The sequence below is a fragment of the Wolffia australiana genome, chromosome 14, assembly GCF_029677425.1.
Source record: "Wolffia australiana isolate 7733 chromosome 14, ASM2967742v1".
In the NCBI taxonomy this organism is placed as follows: domain Eukaryota; kingdom Viridiplantae; phylum Streptophyta; class Magnoliopsida; order Alismatales; family Araceae; genus Wolffia; species Wolffia australiana.
This window is the reverse complement of record NC_135848.1, coordinates 4,712,998-4,738,428: the sequence shown is the minus strand read 5'-3', so window position 1 is coordinate 4,738,428 and position 25,431 is coordinate 4,712,998. Positions and strand designations below refer to the sequence as shown.

At 37.4% G+C, this 25,431-nt stretch overlaps 1 protein-coding gene across 1 annotated transcript; it reads left to right on the top strand.

Annotated features, from left to right (window-relative positions):
- The first annotated feature begins 4,148 nt into the window (after positions 1–4,148).
- LOC144711845 (P-loop containing nucleoside triphosphate hydrolases superfamily protein) lies at positions 4,149–21,010 on the top strand. Its single transcript, XM_078585942.1, has 19 exons — positions 4,149–4,300; positions 4,538–4,668; positions 4,797–4,943; positions 5,080–5,170; positions 5,345–5,463; positions 6,109–6,299; positions 6,457–6,667; positions 8,565–8,805; positions 11,873–12,234; positions 13,306–13,414; positions 13,661–13,860; positions 13,937–14,292; positions 14,720–14,816; positions 14,896–15,114; positions 16,599–16,838; positions 17,264–17,473; positions 18,229–18,501; positions 19,021–19,224; positions 20,718–21,010. The coding sequence occupies exons 2-19, from the start codon at positions 4,555–4,557 to the stop codon at positions 20,865–20,867; spliced, it is 3,534 nt and encodes a 1,177-aa protein (XP_078442068.1). The 5' UTR covers positions 4,149–4,300; positions 4,538–4,554; the 3' UTR covers positions 20,868–21,010.
- The last annotated feature ends 4,421 nt before the right edge of the window (positions 21,011–25,431 follow it).

Sequence of the window (25,431 nt, the reverse complement as noted above, 5' to 3'; positions counted from 1 at the left end):
ACTAATTCTTCATCACCTCTTCTCTCTATCTTGGTAAAAAATCACACTATAAAAAGCAATCAAGAGAAATCACCTCATCAGAAAATAATTTTAACACCAAAATTTTTGCAAACATCATCCTACATCCATGAGCTTCAAAATCATGTTTTTTTGTGCAAGTTTGAAGAAATTACAATGAGGACAATAATGTGAATTGGATTTGTACCCTCAACAACCTTGACTTGAAGATTATCTCCTGGATATTATTGCTAACTGAAGTTTTATTGAACATAAACATTATGGCTAACATTTATAAAAATCCATACATCTAGAATCGTGCCATTTTACTCTGAATTAAAGAAGTTACAATGGAACAAAGGGGAACATTAAGAAACCACAAATAAAAAAATAAAGCAACTAACTATTTAAAGGATTAAAGTGAGACTCTACTGGAAGAAAATCCCATGTTAGAGAGTCAATAACATTCCTAAACTTGGAGTTACATCTGAGCTTAGACGGTTCCACATTCTACCTGGAGGAACTCATGAGTTATAGTGAAAAAACAATCGTTTATCCATAAGAGGTCCTTGGTGTCTCATGTTTAAGGACATGTTACATAACAATAAATTGAGTTAGGTTGATTGAAATCAAATGGTATGACGTTTGTTATCCTCGATTCACCGAAATTAAAGGGTAGGTCAAGGTGAATGCTTTGAATTGTCCAATTCTCTTTTTCTTATTTTAAAAATTATTAAAAATGCAAAAATATCATTATATTATCAGTGCTTATTTTTATTACCTAATTATACAAACCTTAAGTGGATCCTAGTTGCCTTTGTGGGTCACCTAGGTTAAGGCTTTGGGGACTGGACTAGAGGAGGCTTTGGGGGCTGAGTTGAATGTGGTCAAGCATCGTCTTTTCATGGAAGGCTCTGGGGATTGGGGATGAAAATATTTCACCAACATTTATTTTTTGTGTTGTCCTTGTTATGATTTATTTACAAGTGTTTACTTGGGCGTATTCACACAAGCTTGACAAGGGATCATCACCTCCTCATGCTAGATACCCCACAAAACAATAAGGACTAACCTAAGCTGTCTAAAAATAATAATGATATCCTATTCTCTATCTCATTCCCTATATAGATAAACCGTATTTCACATAGTTAAGTAGATCTCAGTGCATACAATTTAAAGAAGCTAATTCACCCCTCCTTGGTCATACCTAAGGCACTTAAACCATCGCACATCTTTTACTAAAAGAGAAGACATTTTTTTCCCGTTTGGGATAATAGAATTTTATTATTGATAATTTTTTCTCTTTGATACCTTAATTTCAATTAATATTGACATTTTATACCATCAAGGCCCAATTTTGACTCAATAAAATTAGGTCCTTGGTATTTCTCCTTTATCAACTCAAGCCAAAAGTGGGCCACCAAGGAATAATCTCTTCTTAAATAACTTCTCATACACAAATTTCCTATACACGCCATTGAGACAAAGATAAAGCTTCCAATTTTTATGAATTTGATGAATAAGTAATTATAAAATTTGACTCGTCCCTCATAATTAATTTAGCTAACATTTATCTCCTAAATTGATTCACATGATCTTAGGTATCATCTTTTTTATAATTATTTTTCTGTAAGTATTTTTCTAAAGTAAATACCAACTTCTGTGATGGAAATAAATAAATAGAGTGATAAAATCAATTCCATTGAAATTCCCAAGGCCAGGAAGATATCTAAATGTTTTTGAAAGTTATCTCATATAATAAAATCATAAATGGATAATTATATAGATATATGGGTACACAAATTTATGGGCAAATATGAATAAAAACATTATCATTAGTTCTTTGACAACGATCTTTGGAATTCTTCTTGAGAGATTATAAAAGTTTTCGAATTAAATTTAAATTCAATTTTTGTAATCTCACATTTAAAATTTTGAGAAAAATTATTCTTAGATTATAATCATGATTTTGAAAAATAAAAATAAAAATTAAGAAGTAAAGGGATATCAATTTATCACAAAAGGCTACATTACCTTATCTGTTTCTGTAAATAAAATTTTAGTTTTAATCCATATTATTTACCTACATTACGGTGATTTAATCTTTTTCTTGAGAAATTAGTTGCCTATTATTTACTTAAAAATGTCATATTTAGTATCCACATATAGACTTGATGGAACTTAGTGAAATCTGATAATATAATAAATAAAATCAAATTTCATACAAAAATCCATCCATCTTAGTACATGTTTTCATCCGCTAATTCAACCTATATTTTCTCAAGAAAATGTAAAATCTTTTGACGTAAATTTTCTTTTTGATAGGAAATACTCATTCCCTAGATATTTTTTTTGGAATTCTCAGTCCCGAGATAGATAGGCCATATTTCACATATTTAATTATATTTGAATGAAGAAAATTTAAAGAATCTAATTCACCCCTTTTGAGTTCATATCTTGGTCACTGAAAATAACGACTCTTTTCGTTAAAGAGAAGACATGTCTTTTTCAACTTTGGGATAGTGTCATGTGCCATTTCATTATGGATACTTTTTTCCCCTGGATACATTAATTTATATAAATATATAGATAAAAATATAGATACACAGGTAGAAGTGCACATATATAGATTGATGCCTTTCAGGCCATACCTTGGTCATTGAAAATAACATTACTCTTTTAGTTAAAGAGAAGACACATTTTTTTCAACTTTGGGATTGTATTATGTAGTAATTTATTATTGATACTTTTTTCCCCTGGATACGTTAATTTATGTAAATATATAGATAAAAAGATAGACAAATATACAGGTAGAAGTGCACATGTATATATTGATAGAGAGACGTGCAAGATAGATGGATAGGCAAATATATAGATATGTAGATATACATGCATATGGATAGATAGATAGATGGATACACATAGACAGTGCGGCAGACAAATGGATAGATAGATAAATAAATTGATAGTTAGATAGAAATGCATATGGGTATATATATATAGATAGGTAGATAGAAAAATAGATAGATAGATATATAGACAAATAAATAGATAGATAGACATGCATATGTTTGTATATATATAGGCAAATAGATAGATAGGCAGAAAAATAGATTGAATGATAGCCAAATCAGTAGATAGTTTGATAGAATTACATATGGATGGATAGACGGACGAAAAACAAAAGCATGATGGCAAACTTATCCAAAAGTTGGAGCACAAATACCTGACTTTCTTACCCCACATTTCTTCAGTAAAATTACCCACCTACAGCTGCACCAGAAGAAGCAGAAAGAAATCATCATGCAAACAGGCATGAAGAAATGAACAATTGTTATCGCAATCTACAATGACAATTGTACAAACGAGAGTCATAAGCATCATCGAATGACGAGTCATCGCCACCACCATCTTTAATAACACCCATCCCTACAAGCGAGAGAATATTTGAGTTTATGTAAATCCCCCACCACATTCTACACTCCAACTCCGAGGTGGTTGCCCAAATGGCAAATTATACTCTGTAGCACAATGTTAATATCAATGAGGAATTTTTTTTTCAAAAAAAGGAAGAAAAATAGACATATATGCGTATGGATAGATCGATAGATGGGTAGCTATCTATATATATATGTATAGATATAAGGGTAGATAAATAGATAGATGGGTAGATAGATAGATATACAGAAGGGTAGATTGATAGATAGATAGATGGGTAGATAGATAGATAGACAGATGGGTAGATTGATAGATAGATAGATGGGTAGATAGATAGACAGATGGGTAGATTGATAGATATATAGATGGGTAGATAGATAGATAGACAGATGGGTAGATTGATAGATAGATAGATGGGTAGATAGATAGATGGATGGGTAGATAGACGGACAGATATATAGATAGATAGATAGATAGATGGGTAGATAGATAGATAGATGAATAGATAGATTGATAGCCAGACAGACAGACAGACAGATAGATAGATAGATAGATAGATTAGATAGACAGATATAAAGATAGATAGATAGATGGATAGATAGACAGATATAAAGATAAATAGATAGATAGATAGAGATAGATAGACGGATAGATAGAGTTCATATTATGACTTGTATTTATATTCTGTAATACAAATTTACTTTCTGGGGAGTTGGCATAAATACTTGCCCAAGCTTGAAGGGTAGAACAAAACCCTCTAAAACCTCTTATTCATCTCTCCCACCACGACGGTGGCGGTGGAGCCGGCCGAAGAACAGACGCGCCATCGACTGCAGCTAGCCGATATTAGAGCCCCCTCGTTAGGGTTTGATTCTCCTCTGCTCTCTCCATCTCTCATTCTACTCGTTTTTCCCGCAAAGATTCGTTCTTTTTCTTCTTTTCACCCCTCTCTCCTTCTCTGGCGCCGATATTTAGACTTCATGCGCTTATTCGGGCCACCCTAATCGAGGAAGGAATTGGGTTAATTCCAATCCTTGATTTTTTTTTTCAAGGGCGTATGCTTGAGAATGGTGAAAAATTGGCTCTGAACTTGTTTTTTCAGCTCTCCGTTGAATCGTCATGGGGTCAAACGACGCTGATAATCAGCAGGGTAACAAGTCCCACAGGTCGCGCAAATCTGGAGCATCCGCCAAGGACAAGAAGAAAAAGAAGGAGAAAACTCAAAATCCCAAGGTTATTATTCTACAACTCTTAGTTCGTCCTATCATGAAATACACTAAATTTAGGCAATTGAAGCCTCTGTTATTGTTCGTTTTGCGTTTTTATAAGTGCCTCTCATTCAACGTTTTTCATTGCGACAGGCCTTTGCATTTAACTCTTCAGTGAAGGCCAAAAGATTGCAGTCGCGTGCTACTGAGAAGGAACAACGTCGGCTACACGTTCCAGTTATTGACCGCTCAACTGGAGATCCTCCGCCTTTTGTAATTGTGGTTCATGGGCCTCCAAAGGTGGTTATTTTGTCCAACGCATTTGTTAAATTCTTAGAAAAAAACTGCAATTCTTAAATGTGTTCAATCTTAATATAATCTGCTGAGCTCCGCATCTTTTGATTTTATTTGTCTCATGTTGCTACTTTATATTCAGGTGGGGAAATCTTTGTTGATCAAGACCCTGATAAAGCATTACACAAAACATAACTTACCCGATGTTCGAGGACCGATCACTGTTGTGTCAGGTCTTATTTTTCATTTTTTATTAATTTTCTTTGATATTTTTTTCCCAGATATCATGTCAACAAATTATAGTGATTGGATAATATCTTTTATTCTTGTTAATGCTTGGATATCCCTACGATTGTTCATTCTTACCCATACTGTCTTCTTCGTGTTATCTTGCATTACGCTATCAGGCAAACAACGAAGACTGCAGTTTTTGGAGTGCCCTAATGACATTTGTGGGATGATTGATGCTGCTAAGGTTGCTGACCTTGCCCTGCTGTTAGTTGATGGCAGCTACGGTTTTGAGATGGTAAGGGCATTGCTTTGTTGTTCTTAGCATTGCTTCTTTTTTAAGATGTTGGGGCATTTCATCACAGTAATTCACTTACTGCCTAATACTTATGCATTCGGTATTGCTGCCTCATCTTGCTCTGCTTCCTGTGCCCCTCTTCTTAGGCCTTAGATCTTTCTCATCCCACGAATCCAAACTATCTTAGGCTCTGGTTTCCTCACCAAAAACCATTAAGATTCTTGCATCCCCTTAATTAGTGCGTAAAAAAACTTTATTATCATGATCATGGCTCACGATGTTGAAATTTGCGAATAATCGTTTTGGTTAGAAATCATTATTTGGGTGAAAATTATTTTCAAATAAAAAATAATCTGGGTTAAAATTGTAAAGTTTTCATCAGTTATGGCAGTTCCTACCCTTGAGTTTTTTGACTTAACCAGGATTTTTAATTATGTATTGGTATTACATTGGATGTATCGTGATTTTTTTAAAGAAAGAGATGTATCATGTGTTTTACGTGTCAAGATATCTTCTAGGTGATATGTTAGTGGAAATTAGTTTTTAAAGAGACGTTTATTTATCCTTTTTCCCCAAAAATATCTTACTTTCTTCCCTGAAATAGAACTTTTTGACACATTCTATTAATGTGTACTTATTTTTCAGGAAACATTTGAATTTCTTAATATTATGCAAGTGCATGGATTTCCGAGAGTTATGGGCGTTCTTACCCACCTTGACAAATTCAAAGATATAAAGAAACTCAGGAAGACAAAGCAACGGCTGAAGCATCGGTTCTGGACAGAAATATATGATGGTGCAAAGCTTTTCTACCTTTCTGGGCTAATTCATGGGAAGTAAGTTCATGGCAGTCCTATATTTCGATCAAGGCATGTCTAAATTAACCTTGAAATTGATTCATTCGATTTCTGATGCATGCATCTCTCACATCCCTTAAAGTAAGCTTATTTAAGCTTTCTTATGCAACATTCTTCATGAATTGGCTTTCTTCAGGTATCCCAAACGCGAAGTACATAATCTTGCAAGGTTTATATCAGTCATGAAATTTCGGCCATTGTCATGGAGAATATCACATCCATATGTTTTAGCTGATCGTTTTGAAGACATAACCCCACCAGAAAGAGTGGAGGCAAACAAAAAGTGTGACAGAAATATTACATTATATGGCTACCTTCGTGGTTGCAATATGAAGAAAGGCACCAAGGTATCTCTTCTAACTTCCAGGTCAACCTTAACGTGGGTTTCCAAGTATTTTACCACACTGCCAATGACCAAGTATGTGTGAAGTTGTATGCAATATTCAGAAGTCTACCAGTGTTGAATCAGTTTCCTTTTTACTTGGTGAATATTTCAATGGGAATTAAGTATTTTTATGGGAATATGTCACTTGGAATGGCATGGCTTTAATTATTTTTAAACCTAGAGAAGAAACGAGCCTAGAAAGCCTGTGAGGAATGTCCAAGGAGTGTTTGACTTCAGTACCTGCGACGTTGTATTTTGTTTCTTCTATTTTCTTCTTGTTTCTTTTAATTTTTCTTATCGGCTGCCTATTCTATTTTGGCGCGATATGTTTTATTTTGTTTCTCTTTATCCTTAGCCGCTTCATTTTTGGTTTAATGGCCTAATGAAATCCATGTATGAGAATCTCATATATCAGCAAACGCTCCCCTCTCTTTTACGGACCATTTGTACTCAGAGATATTTGTTAGCGAACCGTTCTTATTCGATTTACTTCATGTTTCCTGATTTTTATTTTCTTTCTGCCCTTTCTATTTGTAAGTGGGATGGCCCATCAATCTTAAGTTACGTATTCTCTCACGTGAGAGAATAAGTAACTGTAGCAGCTGGTATTTATACTAGCCACTGTGAGAAATCCTTTATGTCATTTTTCAGTTTATAAACTCTAGCTTCATGGGAAGGAGACACAGGAGACCCTGGAGGACAGCTGCTTAACAAGGGCGAATTGCAATGGGTTTACTCGAGGAAGACAAGGGAAGAAGTATTTTCAAAACCCTCCGGTTTCCAACAAATATCTCTGAGTACAAATGGTCCGTAAAAGAGAGGGGAGCGTTTGCTGATATATGAGATTCTCATACATGGATTTCATTATGCCATTAAACCAAAAATGAAGAGGCTCCAAGTAGTGGGAGAAGCCGGGAGCAACGGAAAAGAAAGCAATTTGATGCACAAACCTGATCAGCTTTCAGCTGTTGTAATCCTGGGCTAAAAAGGATCCACTCACTGTTAGATGATCACTTTAAAGGGCCCATGTGATTTATCCGGAAGATGTTACGGGCCCGGTCATGAGTGACAAATGGATATAGTTCAAGAACCTCCTCTGTGTTCTAACAGAACAACCCACAAGCAGTCAATGCACAAATTCCAATATTTGATCCTGAACTGGTCTTTCCAGTTGTAAATTGGGGAAGGCTAAGTCATCCTTTTCATCGGACCTAAACACCAGTATGTCGTGGGCCAAGGCTGGAGAACGTGGAGAAGGCTTGAATTTGACATGGGCCCTTGGGCGAATAGATACATGATCAAATTTTGGAATTTGTGCATTGACTGCTTGTGAGATTGTTCTGTTAGAAGACTGAGGAGGTTCTTGAACTATAGCCATTGTCACTCATGACTCTCCAAGACCTAAACTTGTCGATGTCCTGGCCTCCTCCTTCTCCAGTTAGCAGCAGACTTAGCAGACAGCTAGGGTTTGAAGAAGAAAAACAACTTAACTTACTTCGATAGTTTTTCCATACTTATGGGGGTTCACAAGTGGGCCTGAACACTATTGGGCCCATTACACAATAACTAACCAGAAAGGAAAAATAAATAACTGAGGAGAGACACAGCTCTCCGACTGGCAAAACTGAGTCTTTGTTATTTCCAAATTTTTGAACCCCGAATCTTCTTTCTTCCTTTGCAATCTGTTTTCTTGTTTCGAGGATTGCATTCAGACACTATTGAAGTTTTGGCATAGTCACGTAATTATGATTTCCCTGCCTGGCTGATGTTCTGTAGTGATGTATTATGCTGTGTTAAGAATGTTCTTTGTCCATTCACTCATGATGGTTTTAGTAATTCTGACTGCTACCTGGTTCTAGGTACATATTGCTGGTGTGGGGGATTGCGCAGTTTCTGGAGTTACCGATCTTCTTGACCCTTGTCCATTACCATCTGCTGCTAAAAAGAAAGGACTGCGTGACAAGGAAAAACTAGTTCATGCACCCATGTCTGGTCTTGGAGACTTGGTTTATGACAAGGATGCTGTTTATATAAACGTTAATGACCATTTTGTTCAATTTTCCAATGTGGATGGAGGAAGTAACAATGCAAGTAGAAAAGGTGCGTCAGAAATCAAGAAGTTGCTGGTTCAGTTTTTTTTCCTTTTGACGAAAAGAGGGAAGATCACATGCGAATGCTGATCAACCCGTGCTGGTTCAGCTTATTGTTTTCGTATTATCATCTTTGTATTGTGAGAAGAATTGTGCACCCTTAATTTTTGTTTTCCTGTTTTGCAATATATATTTTCCTGCTTTGCAATCCTCTCCAATTTGACCTCTTCTAGGTGAGTGAGATTCAAAACGTGAATAAAAACATCTAAATATTGTTAGTTGTCCCTAGGGCTCTTGAATTTCTTAGCCAGAACTTAGTTTAAGACTTGCCCATTAGTTCCCCCGAGATGAGGACCTTTGTTTTTTTTCAGTTATTGAAGCCTCCTCCGATCATCCCAATCTCCTTCCGCCATGAGGACTTCGCCAAACGGAAATTACTTCATTGGACCACAAAAGAGTCGCTTAAATACCAGTTACGACTCCTTAGATTGTGCCCATTTAAATAAATGTCCCAAGCGAACTTTTTTTGCACGCAGGTTCATAATTTTTATACGAAAGAACAAGAACTAATATACTGATTACCCTCTGCTGTTTGCCTGGGTTCAAGGCTCTGTGTTAAGGTTTCCACGTTGTGACTGGTGTTGCATCTACTAACAAGGTCTCACCTTTTTAGATGAGATGGATTACACCTAGGGAAGGACACGGTCTGACCGAAATCCGGTCAGACCGGACCGAACCGGACCGTTGGTCAGCCTTTTTAGGGCTGACTGAACCTTCCAGTCCGGGTCCGGTTCGCACATCGAAACCGGACCGAAGACCGGACATCTCTCTCACCCTCTATCCCTCTCTCGCTTTCTTTTTCTCGCCCTCGCTCACCCTCTTCCTCTTTCTTTCCCGTTTTCTCTTTCTCATCGTCTCTCCCTCTCTCCACTCGTTCTCTCTCTCTCGACCTCTCTCCCCCTCTCCTGCTCCTTCTCTCTCCCTCTCTCCCGGTCGTTCTCTCTCCTCTCTGTCTCACCCTCTCTCCCGCTAGTTCTCTCCCTCTCTCTGTCTCTCGTGCTCTCTGTCTCTCGCCCCCTCTCCCCCCTCTCTCTTTCTCGTTCTCTCGGTCTCTCGCGTAGTTCTCTCCCCCTCTCTCTTTCTCGTTCTCTCTGTCTCTCGCCTAGTTCTCTCCGCCTCTCTCTTTCTCGTTCTCTCTGTCTCTCGCCTAGTTCTCTCCCCCTCTTTCTTTCTCGTTCTCTCTGTCTCTCATCCCCTCTCTCTTTCTCGTTCTCTCTCTTTCTGCCCCCTCCCTCTCCCGTAGTTTCAGTCTCATTCTTCCACTTGTTCGCTCTCCCTCTCTAACATTTCTTAACACCTCCCTCTCGCCCTCTCCCCCCTCTCACTCTCTCCCTCTCGTTTTCTATTACTCTATCTCTCTCTCCCTCTCGTTTTGTTTTCCTCTCTCTCTCCCTCTTGCTTTCTTTTCCCCTATCTCTCTCTCCCTCTCGTTTTCTTTTCCTCTCTCTCTCTCTCTCTCTCTCGTCCTCTTTCCCGCTACTTCTCTAGCCCTCTCTCTCGCTCGTTCTCTTCCGCTCTCTTCCTGTCTCTCTCTCCCTCGTTCCGGTCTCACCCTCCCTCTCGTTCGCTCTCCCTCCCTCCTTCCATATCGCCCTCTCTCCCGCTCGTTTTCTTTCTCTCTATCTCTCTCCTACTCTCCCATTCCTCCTCCCTCCCTCTCTCTGTCACCGGCTCTCCCTCTCCTTTCTCAAGGCCCTCTCACTCTCGCCCTCTTGCCCTCTCTCTCACCCTCTCTCCTGCTCTCCCTCTCCTCCTCTCTCACCCTCACTTTCTCTCTTCCTCTCTCTGTCAACCTCTCTCCGGCTTTCACCTCTCTCTTCCTCTCGTTCTCTGCTCGCTCGCCCTCACTTTGGCTCTCCTTCTCTCCCTCTCTCATTCTCTCTCATACTCTCTCCCTCAAGCCTGCTCCCTCTCCCTCGCGCTCTTCTCCCTACTGAACTCTCTCCTTCTCGCCTGCTCTCTCACTCTCTCTCCCTCTCACTTCCCGTCTCCGGCTCTCCCTGTCACCCCCTCTCACTCTCTTGCTCTCTCCCGCTTCTACTCTCCTTAGCTACTCCCTCTATCCCTCCATAACTCTCGCAGTCTCTCTCTCTCAGTCTCGCCCTCTCACTCTCTCCCTGTCTTACTCTCTCCCTCTGGTATTCTCTGTCTTTGACTATCTCAGTCTCACTCTCACTCTCGCAATCTCTCTCTCTCACATTCTCGCACTCTGACTCTCTAATTATATTCCTCTCTTTCTCTCACCCTCTCTCTCTCATTATCCAATACTGCTTGGGTCCGGAGACAGATATAGGAAACTTAACATGTAGATGTGGCGAGACTGCCAAGTCAACTTAACATGGAATTGGACATTGACAAATCAACTTGACCGACCGAAGACCGGACCGGACCGAGACCGAACCGAGACCGAAACCGTACCGAACTTTAGGTCTAGGTTTAGGTTTTCGGTAAAACCGGACCGAGACCGGACCGTGTCCTTCCCTAATTACACCTATTTTTGGAATGAGAGTGACTGCACGTATTTAATTACATAATTTTTAGCTATAAACTACCCAGATTGGTAAATGTTGGCTGAACCATGGAAGTTTGATGACAATGCGGTTGAATTTTAAAATTTGTCAGGGCAGAGCCTAGAGACATTATGGGGAGTTAAGTCCAAGAAACTTTTAATGCTTAATTCTGAACCAGTTTTTTTTTGAACATCCTTAATTCTGAACCAGTATATGGCAACTGTAGAAATGATAGCATTTTATCATCCGTCGGACCATTCATGTCTAGGAGAATGTTATATTTTGGAAAAAAAAACTGGGACTGGACATTTAAATTTATAAGTTGCATTGTAAGTGAGATAAATTAGAGGGGCGTGATTTCCATGTCCAAAAACTGATTGTTTTGCACTTTGACATAAGTTTATTTCTGATTCTGTTATATTTTCTTCATTATTTGGAATGCTTACCTGAAAATATTAGAATGAACTAATGTAAAGTCTTCTGACTCGTTGATTTTGCCTACTGCAGGAGATGATAATGACGTTGGCATAACCTTGGTCAAGTCACTTCAAAGTACAAAATACTCGTTGGATGAAAAACTAGACCAAAGTTTTATTAATTTATTCAGCAGGAAACCTACTGTCGTTGACAACAACAAAATCAGAAGTCGAACAGAAGACGAAAAAGATGCAGGACCACTGAAGGACGAATCTGCAGAAATGGACCAAGATGAGGATATGGAAGCTAATAGTTCTGAAGAAAACGATGTTTCATCAGAAGATGAGCTTCGTAATCCGTTAGATACTGATTTGAACGAGAAAGTGGAATTCCATAATGGGAGATTTAGGAGGAGAGCTGTTTCAGCTGGAGACGATGGTACTGCTTTGGAGGTATTTTCTATGGCAAGTGCTTTCCTCGAATGTCCCATCTTAGCCTGCAGATCGGTCTCTTTGATTTTGAAATTATTTAAAATTTTTGTGTTAGAGGTTGAATCAAAGAAACTTTTGGGCTTACTTTTTGTCCCTGCGGCTAACAAGCCTTTTAGACTGAGATGTTTTAGCAAGTTTCCGACCAATAAATTACTCAATATTAATATAATTCTTCCTCTAGCAATGTGATTCAATCCCCATTTTATCTGGGACTAATCTCGTCATTTCACCCTTCTAGGGGCATTGTAATCATTTCCACTATTTGTATTTCTCTTAAAATAGGGCACCCTCCCTTTAGGAAGGCAGACAAGTATAATCAAGTTGGCTCCTCTATGTCTCCGTGCGATGTCCATCCCGCTGGTACTCCTCTGAGTGAGTCCATCCTGTCAGGGTCTCTCCTCTCTTCTTGCAAAAGTCCATCCAGGCATCTCCTCTCCCTCTGTGACGATTATTTGGGCGGCTTATCCCTCCCTTCCCATATTCTTCCTGATAGGAACTTTCAGGTTCTTAACACGGCGTAGTGAATTTCCCTCTGTAGATAATGCCCTTAAGGCTACGCATATTCTAATCATGATCAGTTGTCTGATCAGTACGTTCTGATAATGCGCCTTAATGTCGATTCATGATGAATCCACTGCCGATCGTCCATAAAATACTGAAGCCATAGCATAGGTACATTGTCGGCACTATTAGATTTTAGGGTTAAAATGTCTTTCCATAATTTCTCAGGGGGTTTCGTGTGAAAGTGTAATAGTCTATCTCCCTATTTAAGGCAGATAGAACATGAATGACATTGAGCAATTCCACTTATTTTTTCTAGGGTTTTATTCCCTAGCTCCCAGAGTGGCGGGCTTCCGCCCGCCGTCCTGCCTCTCATTCTCCTCTAATCAGTCAAGAGCTGACAGGCACAAAAGCATTTTAGGCATTCATTTGTTTCGCTGAGCAAACACTGTCTGTGTTAACTACTCCTCTATTGCCTTTAAACTTAAGCTGTTTATTTTCGATTGACTTGAATCTCTTGTGTCTCTGCAGGATGCTGAAGATGACCTTGACTTGGAAGGTTCGGAAGATCAAAGTGCTGATGAACAAATGAAATCAGTCTCTGCTTCATCAAGTGAAAGTGATGACTCTGAGGCTGAAGGTTTTCTTCTTTTCCCCTCGATATCATCGAAGCTATTGCATGCCCGCCACCATTCTTTCTTCTAGTTGTCATTATCTTGTATATGTTGGAAATACTGGCCGATCGGGATACCATTTCTCTTTAACTCTTAATTTACATGAATGATTGAGTTTAAATATCGCCATTACTGGAAACAAGTAATTTTCATGGAATTGTGACTCTTTTCAGAAGACTGACTTTACTTTTGTTTCTCTGATGAATTTCCAGAAGACTTAGGGAATGCCTCAAGATGGAAAGAGTCACTGGCCTCCAGAACCCTCTCCAGGCAGAGTAAGAACCTTATGCAACTTGTCTATGGGAATCCTGGGGCCGAGGTTCGCGATACTGTTCAGGAAATGCAGAGCGAGAATGAAAGTGAAGATGGCGAGGATGACGAGTTCTTCAAGCCGAAAGGAGAGGGGAAAAAGGTAAAAGCTTTCCTCTTTTCCTGTAGTTACTTTTGTTGCAAATGTTTGTGTAACAGTTTTGTCTGGTATCTGTTAGATATCAGAGGAAGGTGTTGCTTCTGATGGCTTTGTGGATGATGATTGCTCCAAATACAAAAACATCTCAAACATAAAAGATTGGTCCGATGAAGACCTGATTCAAAGCTTAAGGGATCGATTTGTCACTGGAGATTGGTCCAAAGCCGCTTTAAAGGGCCTTAAGACAAATGATGCTGATCATGCAGAAGCTGATGACGATGAGTCTGACTATGGCAACTTTGAAGATCTGGAGACTGGAGAGATTTTCAATGCAGAGGGTGCCTCGGAAGCTAAAGAGGGAGAATCTAAAAAGGACTCTGCTGCTGAAGAGAGATTGCGGAAAAAGCTTGCACTTCGTGCAAAATTTGACTCTCGATATCCTTTCCCGGCTATCATAATTGGTTTAAATATATACTTTCGGAAAAATATGGTTTTAAAATATAACATTAACTAGAATTCTAATTTGAGTTTGAGCCATTGCATTTCATGATCACAGTGCCAAAGGCATTATCTGTGCGCAACAATACCATACTCTTTCTACAAACATATATATTTATGTTTATGTTACCTCTGAAATTGTTACCTTAATCATTGATATCTGAAATTTTTTTTATTCTTGTGAAATGTAATCTTGGTCAATGTAAAATAGGAAATATATCCAGCTTTGGTTTTCTTGTACTGTTTCTTACTAAAATTCTGCGCCTCGCTAGTTTTATATACTGTAATTGTTTTCATTCTTTCAAACTCTTTTAATTTCGTTATTCATTCATCTTGAAGCGTTGTGATACCTTGACTATCTCACCTATGATGAGTCTGGAATATCAGATGACGAGACTAATAATGATAAGGATGCTAGCACTTCTCGTGCTGGAGCTTCTGATAGTGGATATTTTGACAAAGTAAGCCGCTGTACTGTAAACTTATGTGCGATTTGGCTTACATTGAAATGATGTCATGTGAAATCCTAAATTGTTGCAGTTGAAAGAGGAGATTGAGCTGCGTAAGCACATGAACATGGCTGAGCTCAATGATCTTGATGATGCAATGCGTATTGAAGTTGAAGGTTTCAGGACTGGAACTTACCTGCGATTAGAGGTCCATAATGTGCCATATGAAATGGTCGAACATTTCGATCCCTGTCACCCAATTGTAATCGGAGGAATTGGGATGGGAGAAGAAAACGAAGGGTACATGCAGGTAATTAGGTGTTATATTTTTCAAAAAGAAAAGGTATTCGTATTTTATTCAGATGCATCTTTATTCAATAATGTTTTCAAGCTATCTCTTCTTATGCCGGCTTTGATGTTTATTGGAAGCTTGTCAAACGTGTGGATACTAGTCATTTCTTTGAATTCTTCTGCTGAAGGCATGGTTCTGGTCAATGGTTAGATGGATTCAGTTTGTTTGAAGCCTGAGGATTATATTCTTTTCGGATAAATCATAAGTTTCTATGAATTTTTTGATTTGGGCATGTCTGAGAAAATGCAAGGTCAAACCTTCTTAGCGAATCATTTCAAATAACAATTTTTACTTCCTGGGATATTGATAAAGACCTTGATGCAGGTCTCCATTGATTGGGGTATTTTGAGGGAAAGAGATAGAATAATAGACCTAAATAACAGGAAAATAGGAAGATTATAGAAGAACAATGGCCGTTGCAGGCCCAGATTGGCGTTTGTATCTCTGTAGGGAGCTTCTCCTTTGATGATCCGGTCCCGCTCTAGGGATCATCATCCGTGCCTGATCAGCCCCATTCCACTGCTCTTTCCTCCTCCCTGGTTAAACATTCAATTGTCTCTGCATCTTCTTATCTGCCCTCCTAAGGGAAGGGCTACCTCCATATAAAAGGAAACTGTTCTACTTGCTAATGGCGAAACTACCCCTCATGTGGGTTTCGATTGTTAAAGATAATACATCCTAGCTCCATCCTATTATGCAGTGAGATGCAGCATGTAAAAGGTCGGTATGTAACTTCCATCCCAATGTTAGCACTGTCGATGACATCTGCCCAAGTGTTAATTACACGGCATTGACTAAAATTATAAATTGGTTAAAGTTTGCAGTATTTAGGTTGAAATCCTTAATGGAATCATGTTGATGTACTTTTGACATCAAGATTAAAACGTATTAAAGGAAATCCATCAAAGGCTGAAATAATTTTTTTTTTGAAGGAAATCAAAGGCTGAAATATGAAAGAGGGTTTCTTGTTCGTTTTTTAGATCTAGGTCCCGAGCGTTATCTATACCACTGTAGATCAATTTGAACGCAGAGAATTTTTTACTTTCGATCAAGCCTGTTTTTTCTCAGAATAAGCGTGCAATCATCTGATTCTTCTTTGGTGTTCATTTTTTTGTCGACAATTGTTTGCTTGGTCTTTTCTTCCTTGCGGCGACTATGTATGATCTCAAATATCATCTGTCAAAGATAATCATCATTGAAATCGTCAGGTCGATCTGATTAGTTGTCAAAATTTTTTACCTTTTTTTCTTGGGTAAGTGTGTTTAATTTTAGTATTGTAATGCTCTGTATGGTACCTGGATGGAGGATTTTGTTGAACTGTGTTTTTTTGGATATGGTGTTGTGAATGATATTCACCGGTTATGTTTGTTTGATTTCGAAATTGGAATATAGTGTATTTTCAGAAGGGTTTACTGTGCCGTCTTCTCTGTTTGTTGACTCAGGCTCGGTTGAAAAGGCATAGATGGCATCGAAAAGTGTTAAAGACTAGAGATCCAGTGATTTTGTCTATTGGTTGGAGACGATACCAGACTATTCCAGTCTATTCAATCGAAGATCAAAATGGGAGGCATCGAATGCTGAAATACACTCCCGAACATATGCATTGTCTCGCCATGTTCTATGGCCCTCTAGCTCCCCCTCACACCGGTGTAGTTGCAGTTCAGAACGTGTCAAATAATCAGGTTCTTTTTCTGATGTTTGCTTGTGTTTTTATGTTTGTATTTGACGTGTCACATTTCACGTTCAAAACTTTTCTAATCGCAAAAATATGATTTTTTGAGATTGGAATCTAACAAGCCCTAAAACTGTTGCTACAATATTGATTTTGCGGCAGTTGGATTCCTTTTTTGTATGGTATCTTTCGACATATTTCCATGAACTTCTGTCTGCCTTCACATTTATAATATATATATATATTTTTAATCATTGCCATCTTATTTAGTATTATTTGTTGTTGAGCATTGTTGCCCTATCCTTTCTTTTATGCGGAATTCAGTTTTAATTTGAAGTTCAATGATCATATTAGAAAATAACCCTTGATTCCAAGTTCTTTTTGGATTTTGGCAAACTAAGGCCTTCTTTTTTGTTTCCTTTTCAAATGGGAAAGGCTGCTTTTCGTATTACTGCTACTGCGGTCGTGTTGGAGTTCAACCACGCCACCCGCATTATGAAAAAAATCAAGTTTGTCGGTACCCCGTGCAAGATTTTCAAGAAGACAGCATTCATCAAGGGCATGTTCAATTCTGATCTTGAAATTGCCAAGTTTGAAGGTGCAGCCGTCCGTACTGTGAGCGGTATTCGGGGCGAGATCAAGAAGGTGGCTGAGAAATATATACTACTCACTAACTTTCATATAAATTTGGAATTTAAATTTCCGTTTCTGATGAGACCTGTTCTTGTACCTTTTCATATTTAATAACTCAGTCTAATTATGTTTTATGCAGAGCGCTTCGGTTGTCCTTTAAATTTGGTCCGTGGATTAAATGATGGTGACTTTGATAAATATTTGAAGATATCTCTCTCTGATGTCAGCTTTGTTAAAGAGAGGGATGAAAAAATATACGAATTTTCAATTCGTTTTGTCTTTTGTCCGTTTTAAACAATATCAGTTGCTCCAAGTTCTTATATTTGTTGCATTGCTTCTCTCTTTTTTCATTCATGTGAAAAATCTGCCATTATTTGAACCAAATGTGCAATTTTGTCAAAAACGATCTTCTTTTCAACGTAAGTTATATCCGAGGTCTGTTCATTCAGTCATTCTTTCCCCACAAAAGGATTCCTCCGATTTATTCTGTTCATTCAGTCACATCTCATTTCTTGTTGGTATGATAAGCGTCCCAAACAAAATTTATTAAATCTTTCAATTACAATATATTCTAATTGTGGATTCCCTCATTTCTATGGTCACTTTTTATAGCCGATGTAATTTATTATTACAGGTATCTCTTTTATGTCAATATCCTATTATAGTTCAAAAAAAAAATGTCAATATCCTATTGTAGGCCTTCTAATATCTATAAAGTAAAAAAGAAAATCACAGATATCTTTTTGCTGAAGTTTGATCTTCTGTAGGCTGCAAAGGCTGAGCCAGGAAACAAAAAGAAGCACCCCGAACTTGAAGGGGCCAAAGAGGGAATCGCCAGATGCACATTCGAAGACAGAATCTTGATGAGTGACATCGTCTTCCTTCGGGCATGGGGTGCTGTAGAGGTCCCGCAGTTCTTCAACCCAGTCACAACTGCTCTGCAGCCACGTGACAAGGTGTGGAGCGGCGTGAGGACAGTCGCCGAGCTGAGGCGTGAGAACAACATTCCCATTCCCTACAACAAGGACTCAGTCTACAAGGTATTATTTTTTCACAAATTTATGATGGTATTTCATCCGATTCATGTGTCTGTGTCTTAACTCCTATCATTTCTTGAATATCTTTTAATCTAAATTAGGTCTTTTATATAAATTTTAAGCTATTCATGTTGTATCTGATGGATGAGCTTTGTTGAAATTCTTGAAAATACATGTTTATCTGTCTTAATAATTTTAAAGTCTTTTTGAAAATTTTATGGCTCCAAGAAATGAGATGATGTCAACGGGACGATGATTTGATTGAGCTTATCACTTTGGGGTGCATGAGTTGTTACCTCATACACGCATCCTCGCTTGTTTGAGAGCTTTATATTCAATATTATTTGCTTCACATTTTCAGAAAATCAAGCTGTCTTCTTTTATTTAACGTCGGTTAATATTGGATCTATTTTATATCTTTGGCTTTTCACTGATATGAGGTTGAAAATGCAAATGATATATATGAAGAATGCATCATATGCTCTTTGAAACCATTTTTTAAAACGTCATTTTCTTTTGCAGCCAATCGAGAGAAAACAGAAGAAGTTCAACCCGCTGGTGATTCCAAAGACGCTACAGGCGGCACTACCGTTTGCCTCAAAGCCCAAGGACAAGCCCAGTCGGAGCAGACCGCATCTGGATAACCGTCGAGCTGTTGTCATGGAGCCTCAAGAACGCAAAGTCCATGCCCTTGTCCAGCACCTTCAATTGATCCGGAATCAAAAGGTAACGAACACTTCCCTGCAATTATCTTTAATGATTTGGATTTCTTTATGTTCTAATTTATATAATCTGTTGTGAGTCTAATCAGTAAAACGATGTTTATCAATGAATAGTTCAGTGACTTTTGTTTTGGAATTTTTAATGCTTTATTCGGGACTTGAAGGTGAAGATCACCTTGAAGGATTTGGGTCCTCGTTATGTTTTATTTTTGGCAATTGGTCGATCAGATTTACTACTTAAATATTTATTCAGATAAATATTCAAGCAGTAAATCTAATATTTGAAGCACTATGTCGTTATGTTCTAATATTTGAAGCACTATAATAAATAGTGCTTCAAATATTAGTATTATTATCCCGATATTAGTTGTTATATCATTTGTTGTTTTATCATCCCAGTTTAATTTAAAGAATTTCATTTGTCTTGGAGACATTAATCAATCTACATGTCCGAGAGTTTTCATTCAAGTCGGTCGTTCTTTGGTTGAATATAGCTTTTTATCAGTTTTATTGCATGGAGACTTATTTATATGAATGAAAATTACATCAAAGATGGGTGAACATTTTACTATTCCAAAATGAAACATAAGTTACCATAATGAAACATTTTACTATTTAAATAACGTCGTGCCCCTTTTTTCCCTGTAGACAAATTAGTCATAAGGGATTAAAAGAATTTCCCACCAGTCGGTTGTTTGCCGTTGAAAAAGACTCAATACATCTAAGAAGGAAGATCATAATTTTAGGCTAAAATAGTACTTAGATAACCATGATATTAGGCCTTTTTACTATCCCATTCTAGCTTAAATAATGTCATGCTCTTTTTTTTGTCCTATGAATAGAAATTAGTCTACAACATCGATAATTTTTCACTCTATAAAGTCGTCTAATGCCATCCAGCCTATGGCTCCAACTAGCTTCAGTTTTCATCTAAATCTGCTTACGTTTCCTTTCATGAAATCATGTTAAAACTGGCGCAGAACAGAAAATAATGGCGGTTGCCTGCTTTTGCTGTCTTCTTCTCTCATCAATAAAAATGTTTTATTGTCTGACAGCAGCTGGTTTACTCCGAAGATGGCATTAGGATGGCTACTATACAATCTAAACGATCTATTTGAAATCGAACAGTTCATGACTGATTAAAATGGCAATCTCATAAATTTGATAAAGTGCGTGGACTTTTGTTCCCTTCGCCGGAGTATTTTTTCAAGAATCACATACTTATTGTTCCTTTCGCGTTACTTTTTTTCCACAACTTTTAATTTGGTATCGATCGACCGAGTTGATGGATTGGTCTCATATCAATCGACCAAGTTCAATCAGATAAGGATCATGCTTAACCCTAGAAGGCATCAGGATATTCTTCTCACCCATTTCCTCAATGAAGAAGCTTGTCTGTCTGAAAAAATCCTGACATATTTCCATAAAAATAGATATTTTCTGTTCATCATTTTTCTGGGGCTGCTGCTGTTGCTGATTTGGCGTTCAAATGTGCAGATGAGAAAGCAGAAGCTGAAGGAGCAGGAGAAGAAGAAGGCCAACGAGGCGAAAAAGGCAGAGGAGGAACAGATTGCAAAGAAACGTCAGAGAGAGGAGCGCCGTGTGCGATACAGGCAGGAAGCAAAGCTGAAGAAGACGCGGAGATGATTCTTCTCTCCCCCGGCTGGTAATTTATTTTTATGTTCAAAATTTGGCTAAATATCTTAACCCGGTATAATTTTTCCTCCTGCTAGCCATGTTGTACTGGAGAAAATCTGAGCTGGGTTGGTAAATTAATTGTTTTTTCGAAAGTCGAGGAAATATCTCAAATGGGTGAAATCATCATCTACGTACAATTTTGTACCAGAGATGTGTTTAGGTGGGGCTGGTAATCTATTTATTTTTTCGAAATTTGGGTTAGCATTTAATTGTTATCGTCTACCTGCAATTTTCTACCAGAGACTTGATGAAATATTTCACTCGGACGGATAATTTATTTATTGCTCTCGAAACATTTGGTCAATATTATAAATTATATGTTAAGGCAGAAGTACTCAAACGCCAGCACCAATTTTTCATGGGGTGAACGTGTTCAAAAGCTTAGCTTCCCGGCTGATAATTCTTATCAATGGTGTGCAAATTTCTTGGATGTGCGTCGAGAATCATATATCATGAGAAATTTAGGCCTGCACTATGTCTGTCATCGAAAAGGTTGAACTAGGGTTGAACTAGATCTGGCACGAGTTTCTATTTCTTTCATAAGATTGATCTGATGTAATTACTTCAAGTGAGCTAGATTTTTTATTGACCATGCGCTTGAGAGTGTTTTAAGCGTGGGATATTTATGTAAATGCAATTGGGTGGCAGCATGTCCAAGTGAGATAATTCTAGTTTGATGTTAATAGAATCACTATATTTTAACATGCATGGCTTATTTTCAACGAAAATATCCTGTGGAGAATTGTCGTGTATAGTTTACAGTGAAATCATCCTTCGGAAAAGGGTCATGATGAACAATTGATATTACGTTGGAAAGTTCAATATTTCACTCACTCAAATGATTTTCCCATTGGTTGATTGCTCAGCTATGTCTTGGCAAGGGTCATTAGGATACTGGCTTCCTAAATCCATGCCAATTCCAGGAGATATTTTTTATTACATGTAGCTCGAGTGATGCAATAGTGAAATTATTTTCCTTGTCTACTAAAACATCTCTCATTGTGCACTTCATTAGAACTTTGATATGAAAGGAAATGATATCACATGATGAATATAGTGGTGGATGTTTTTTTCCTCTATTGATCTATAATTTTAAAACATGCTACGGTTTTCTCGTCTGAGAAGTTCTTTTGATGCCAATCAATTGAATGAAATAACAAGAAGGCTCTTGGGGATTTGTAAACATTTCAAGTTAAGTTGCTTGAGAATAAGGCATGTTCGAATAGGATTGAGCACACAATACAATGAACTGATTGAAGTTGATCAAACAAAAAATAAAGATTTTATCTTAGTTCTTCTAGAAAACATTCCCTTAATTACTGCGCGAATGTGTTCTGCCCAACAATGCCCACAGATGCCAGACACACCCTTGATTGCCAGAGGGGTTTACTTCATTTATAAGTGAGATTTGTGTTCCACATGAGTTTTTCAGGCATTGTTCAATCAGAAAAGATGCCCACTCATCCAAGCTTGAGATGGATTACATGCTGTTATACCTTGTGTGTCGATGTCGTGAAGTTGACCTTGCACATGCCAGTGGAATGACCCCCCTCCCTGTTTCCAATGCCTACGGTGGAGGTAGATACACTGTCTACACGATCTTTAATAATCCTCACATGATGGCTATGTACTTGACTTCTGTGACAAAATCATGGGATCTTTAACACCATTTTGGTCAATCAAAATAAAATTCTAAACTCACTCAAATGTAAGATGATTAAGGATTGAATTAACACAGAAATAGTTATTTTTAAAATGCATTGCTCAGTCAAATTAGGTCAAAATTGGATGACAACTGTTTATATAACTAAATTTAAGAACTGTTAGTATCCAGTTTAATAACAAAAGTCAAAATCAGATGAAAAATCATTGATCACGTCAACTCATCTGTATGCATTGACCAAGTCAACTCATTAATTATTTAGAGAGAGTTCTATGATTTTATATTTTCAGAAATAATAAAATATAAGGATTATTTGAATTTTTTTTGCAGTTTTGATTGTTATTAAAATAAGAAAAAAACTAGCGGACAATTCAAATCGTTCACTTTGATCTACCGTTTCACTTTAAGTGAATTCATCGTAAAAGTATCATTTGAATTATTTTATCCTGTCTTGTTTCTCATAATACAATTTATGTTAAATTGTGTACCCTGAATTTTTAGAGAAAATATAAAATTACTGTCAATTTGTGAAGTCAGCTCAAATAAAATCACCCAATTGATGATGTTTAGTCAAAGTCAATGAAAATAAAATAAAATAAACTAATATCCGAATTGGAGAAATTAGATGTAGTTAGAAAACTTTGAACGCGAGGATTTTGAGTATTTTGAGTATCTTATTATGTCTCTCAAAAGTGAAGCCTGAAAATTGAGACTCACATGAGGATCTGGTGGTCAAACAAAAAATGAAGGTGTAAAACTTCAAAAATAGCACTCATTCAATGAATAGAAAGAGGGCTCTAAAATGCATCTATTGACACCAACATCACACGATTTGGTTGCTAAATGATGGAGAAATCTGTGGTGAAGTCACTACAAAAAAATGTGACTAATTTAGGAAAAAACGGCGATGATTGGATACAAATATTTTTAAATTTCTAATCTAATTAAAAATTAACTCTATATAAATCAAACTAAACAAACAGTATATCTTTCAAACCCACACCCCACAAAAATTATGCCTTAAAAAAATATCAAAGCTTTTTAATTACATTGTTCTTCACATTTATAGACTTCTGGCATGTTGGTGATGAGACTCCTTCCTCTTTTGATGGATTGACAAGATTTATGCACCAAAGGGAGCGTCACAAAGTGTTAAAATAAAATTACTCCATTACTCCATTACACGCTAGATCAATCAAGGATTTCTGTGGTACATTTTTCATGAAGAGAGAACAAAGCTTAAATATATTTATATGAATGTGAGAGACCTCAGCTGTCTGTTTCTTTGAATGAAATTTAGTATTTAAGATTGTGCCATGTGGCTGTAAGGGAGTGGCCACTTCATGCAAGGCATGGTGACCATAGTGATTATCTCTTTCAACAAGCCATGAACAATTAGATCCTCATCCCATGTCTTATGTTCTTTCATTTGTACCTGGATAGAACTTCAAAATAGCATTAGATCTTCAAAATGAATGCAAAAGATTCGTGTTATCATAGACAACTTATGCACTCCCTCCATGTTCACGCTCATGTATGATGGTGTGTCGTACGCATATGGTAGGCATAGTGAACCACTCAAGATGATGACGATCTTAGATTCAAAAGATCCTAATAAAATTTAAAAATGTGGGTGTTTGAGAACTAATGACATGTCTAGCAAACACGTGGGCAGATTGGTTCCTCTTGTATAGTTGATGGATTTTATCTGCAAGCCATACGTGACATCTTTCTATGGCATAGGTGTTATGGAGGCATTGATACACTCATGTAGCTGTATTTATTGGATTGACTAATACTTTTTATAAACAAATACTTGTATGACTTGTATTATGGCCTCCATGGAGCTCATGTGGCTTGTTCAAACTCAATGTTGCATGGAGCACCTCAGAATAAAAAATAATTTAGCCTTTTACAAATCTCTAGTAGCCAGTGGGTTATAATTATATGTGAGACCTGCAATCTGTATGCGCTCTACACAGTAGATGTTGCCTAACCCACATTAGTGGTGCACCTATTGCAGAAGGCTTGGGGTGCCCTCTAGTGCAAATTATGGCGACATTCCACACTGTGGTGTGACATCTTATTTGCGCACTTTAAGGCTGCACCCTGAGCACGTGATGAACTCAATTTAGGGTCTTATTCTATCATTGATATTGAGTTAATCAAGAAAATGTGATTGGGTAGAGATTAATAAGGGAATGCTGATTAGGGTATTAATGACTCCTTAAGTACTAATTAGGGGTGATAAGTATCTTGTAAGATAAAAATAAAGAGTATTGTAAGATGTGAAGTTGATAAATAAGAACAATAAATATTGTAAATGTATGTGAAAGATGATACGAGGGATAAAGTGTAAAATAATGAAGGGCCAAGAAAGATGATAAGAAGGGATAGATCTTTGTAGTAATTGTTATATAAATGCTTCTATCTGTAATGAAGGGGACATGGTGAATGATCAGAAATGGAGATAATGAAGCATGAAATGGATATGAATTAAGTGATTATGGGTGTTAAGAATCATTTAATAACCTAAGTTTATGGAACTCACCTTAGATCCTTCCATTCTGTCAGTATCAAAGCAATTTTCTGTTCCAGTAGATTAGGATGGTTCTATTTGTATAACAAACCGAAAAGTGCATATTGGGTTACAACTTCTAATGAGTTTCATTCAAATGTAGTTTGTATCAGGTACAAAAACTATCATTAACCGTTATTGTTATTGGTTACTGGTCAATGGATACTGATAACAAATGAGCCAATAACCAATAACAATAACGGTCAATGATATTTTTTGTTTTGTTTCCTGTATTCATATTCGTTATCTGTCAGCCTTCCACATTTCATGTC

Coding starts and splice junctions, on each gene's coding strand:
- LOC144711845 (XM_078585942.1), top strand. CDS start 4,555: ATGGGGTCAAACGACGCTGATAATCAGCAGGGTAACAAGTCCCACAGG. Junction 6,300..6,456: donor TCTGGGCTAATTCATGGGAA/GTAAGTTCATGG, acceptor GGCTTTCTTCAG/GTATCCCAAACGCGAAGTAC. Junction 15,115..16,598: donor AAAACGAAGGGTACATGCAG/GTAATTAGGTGT, acceptor TTGTTGACTCAG/GCTCGGTTGAAAAGGCATAG.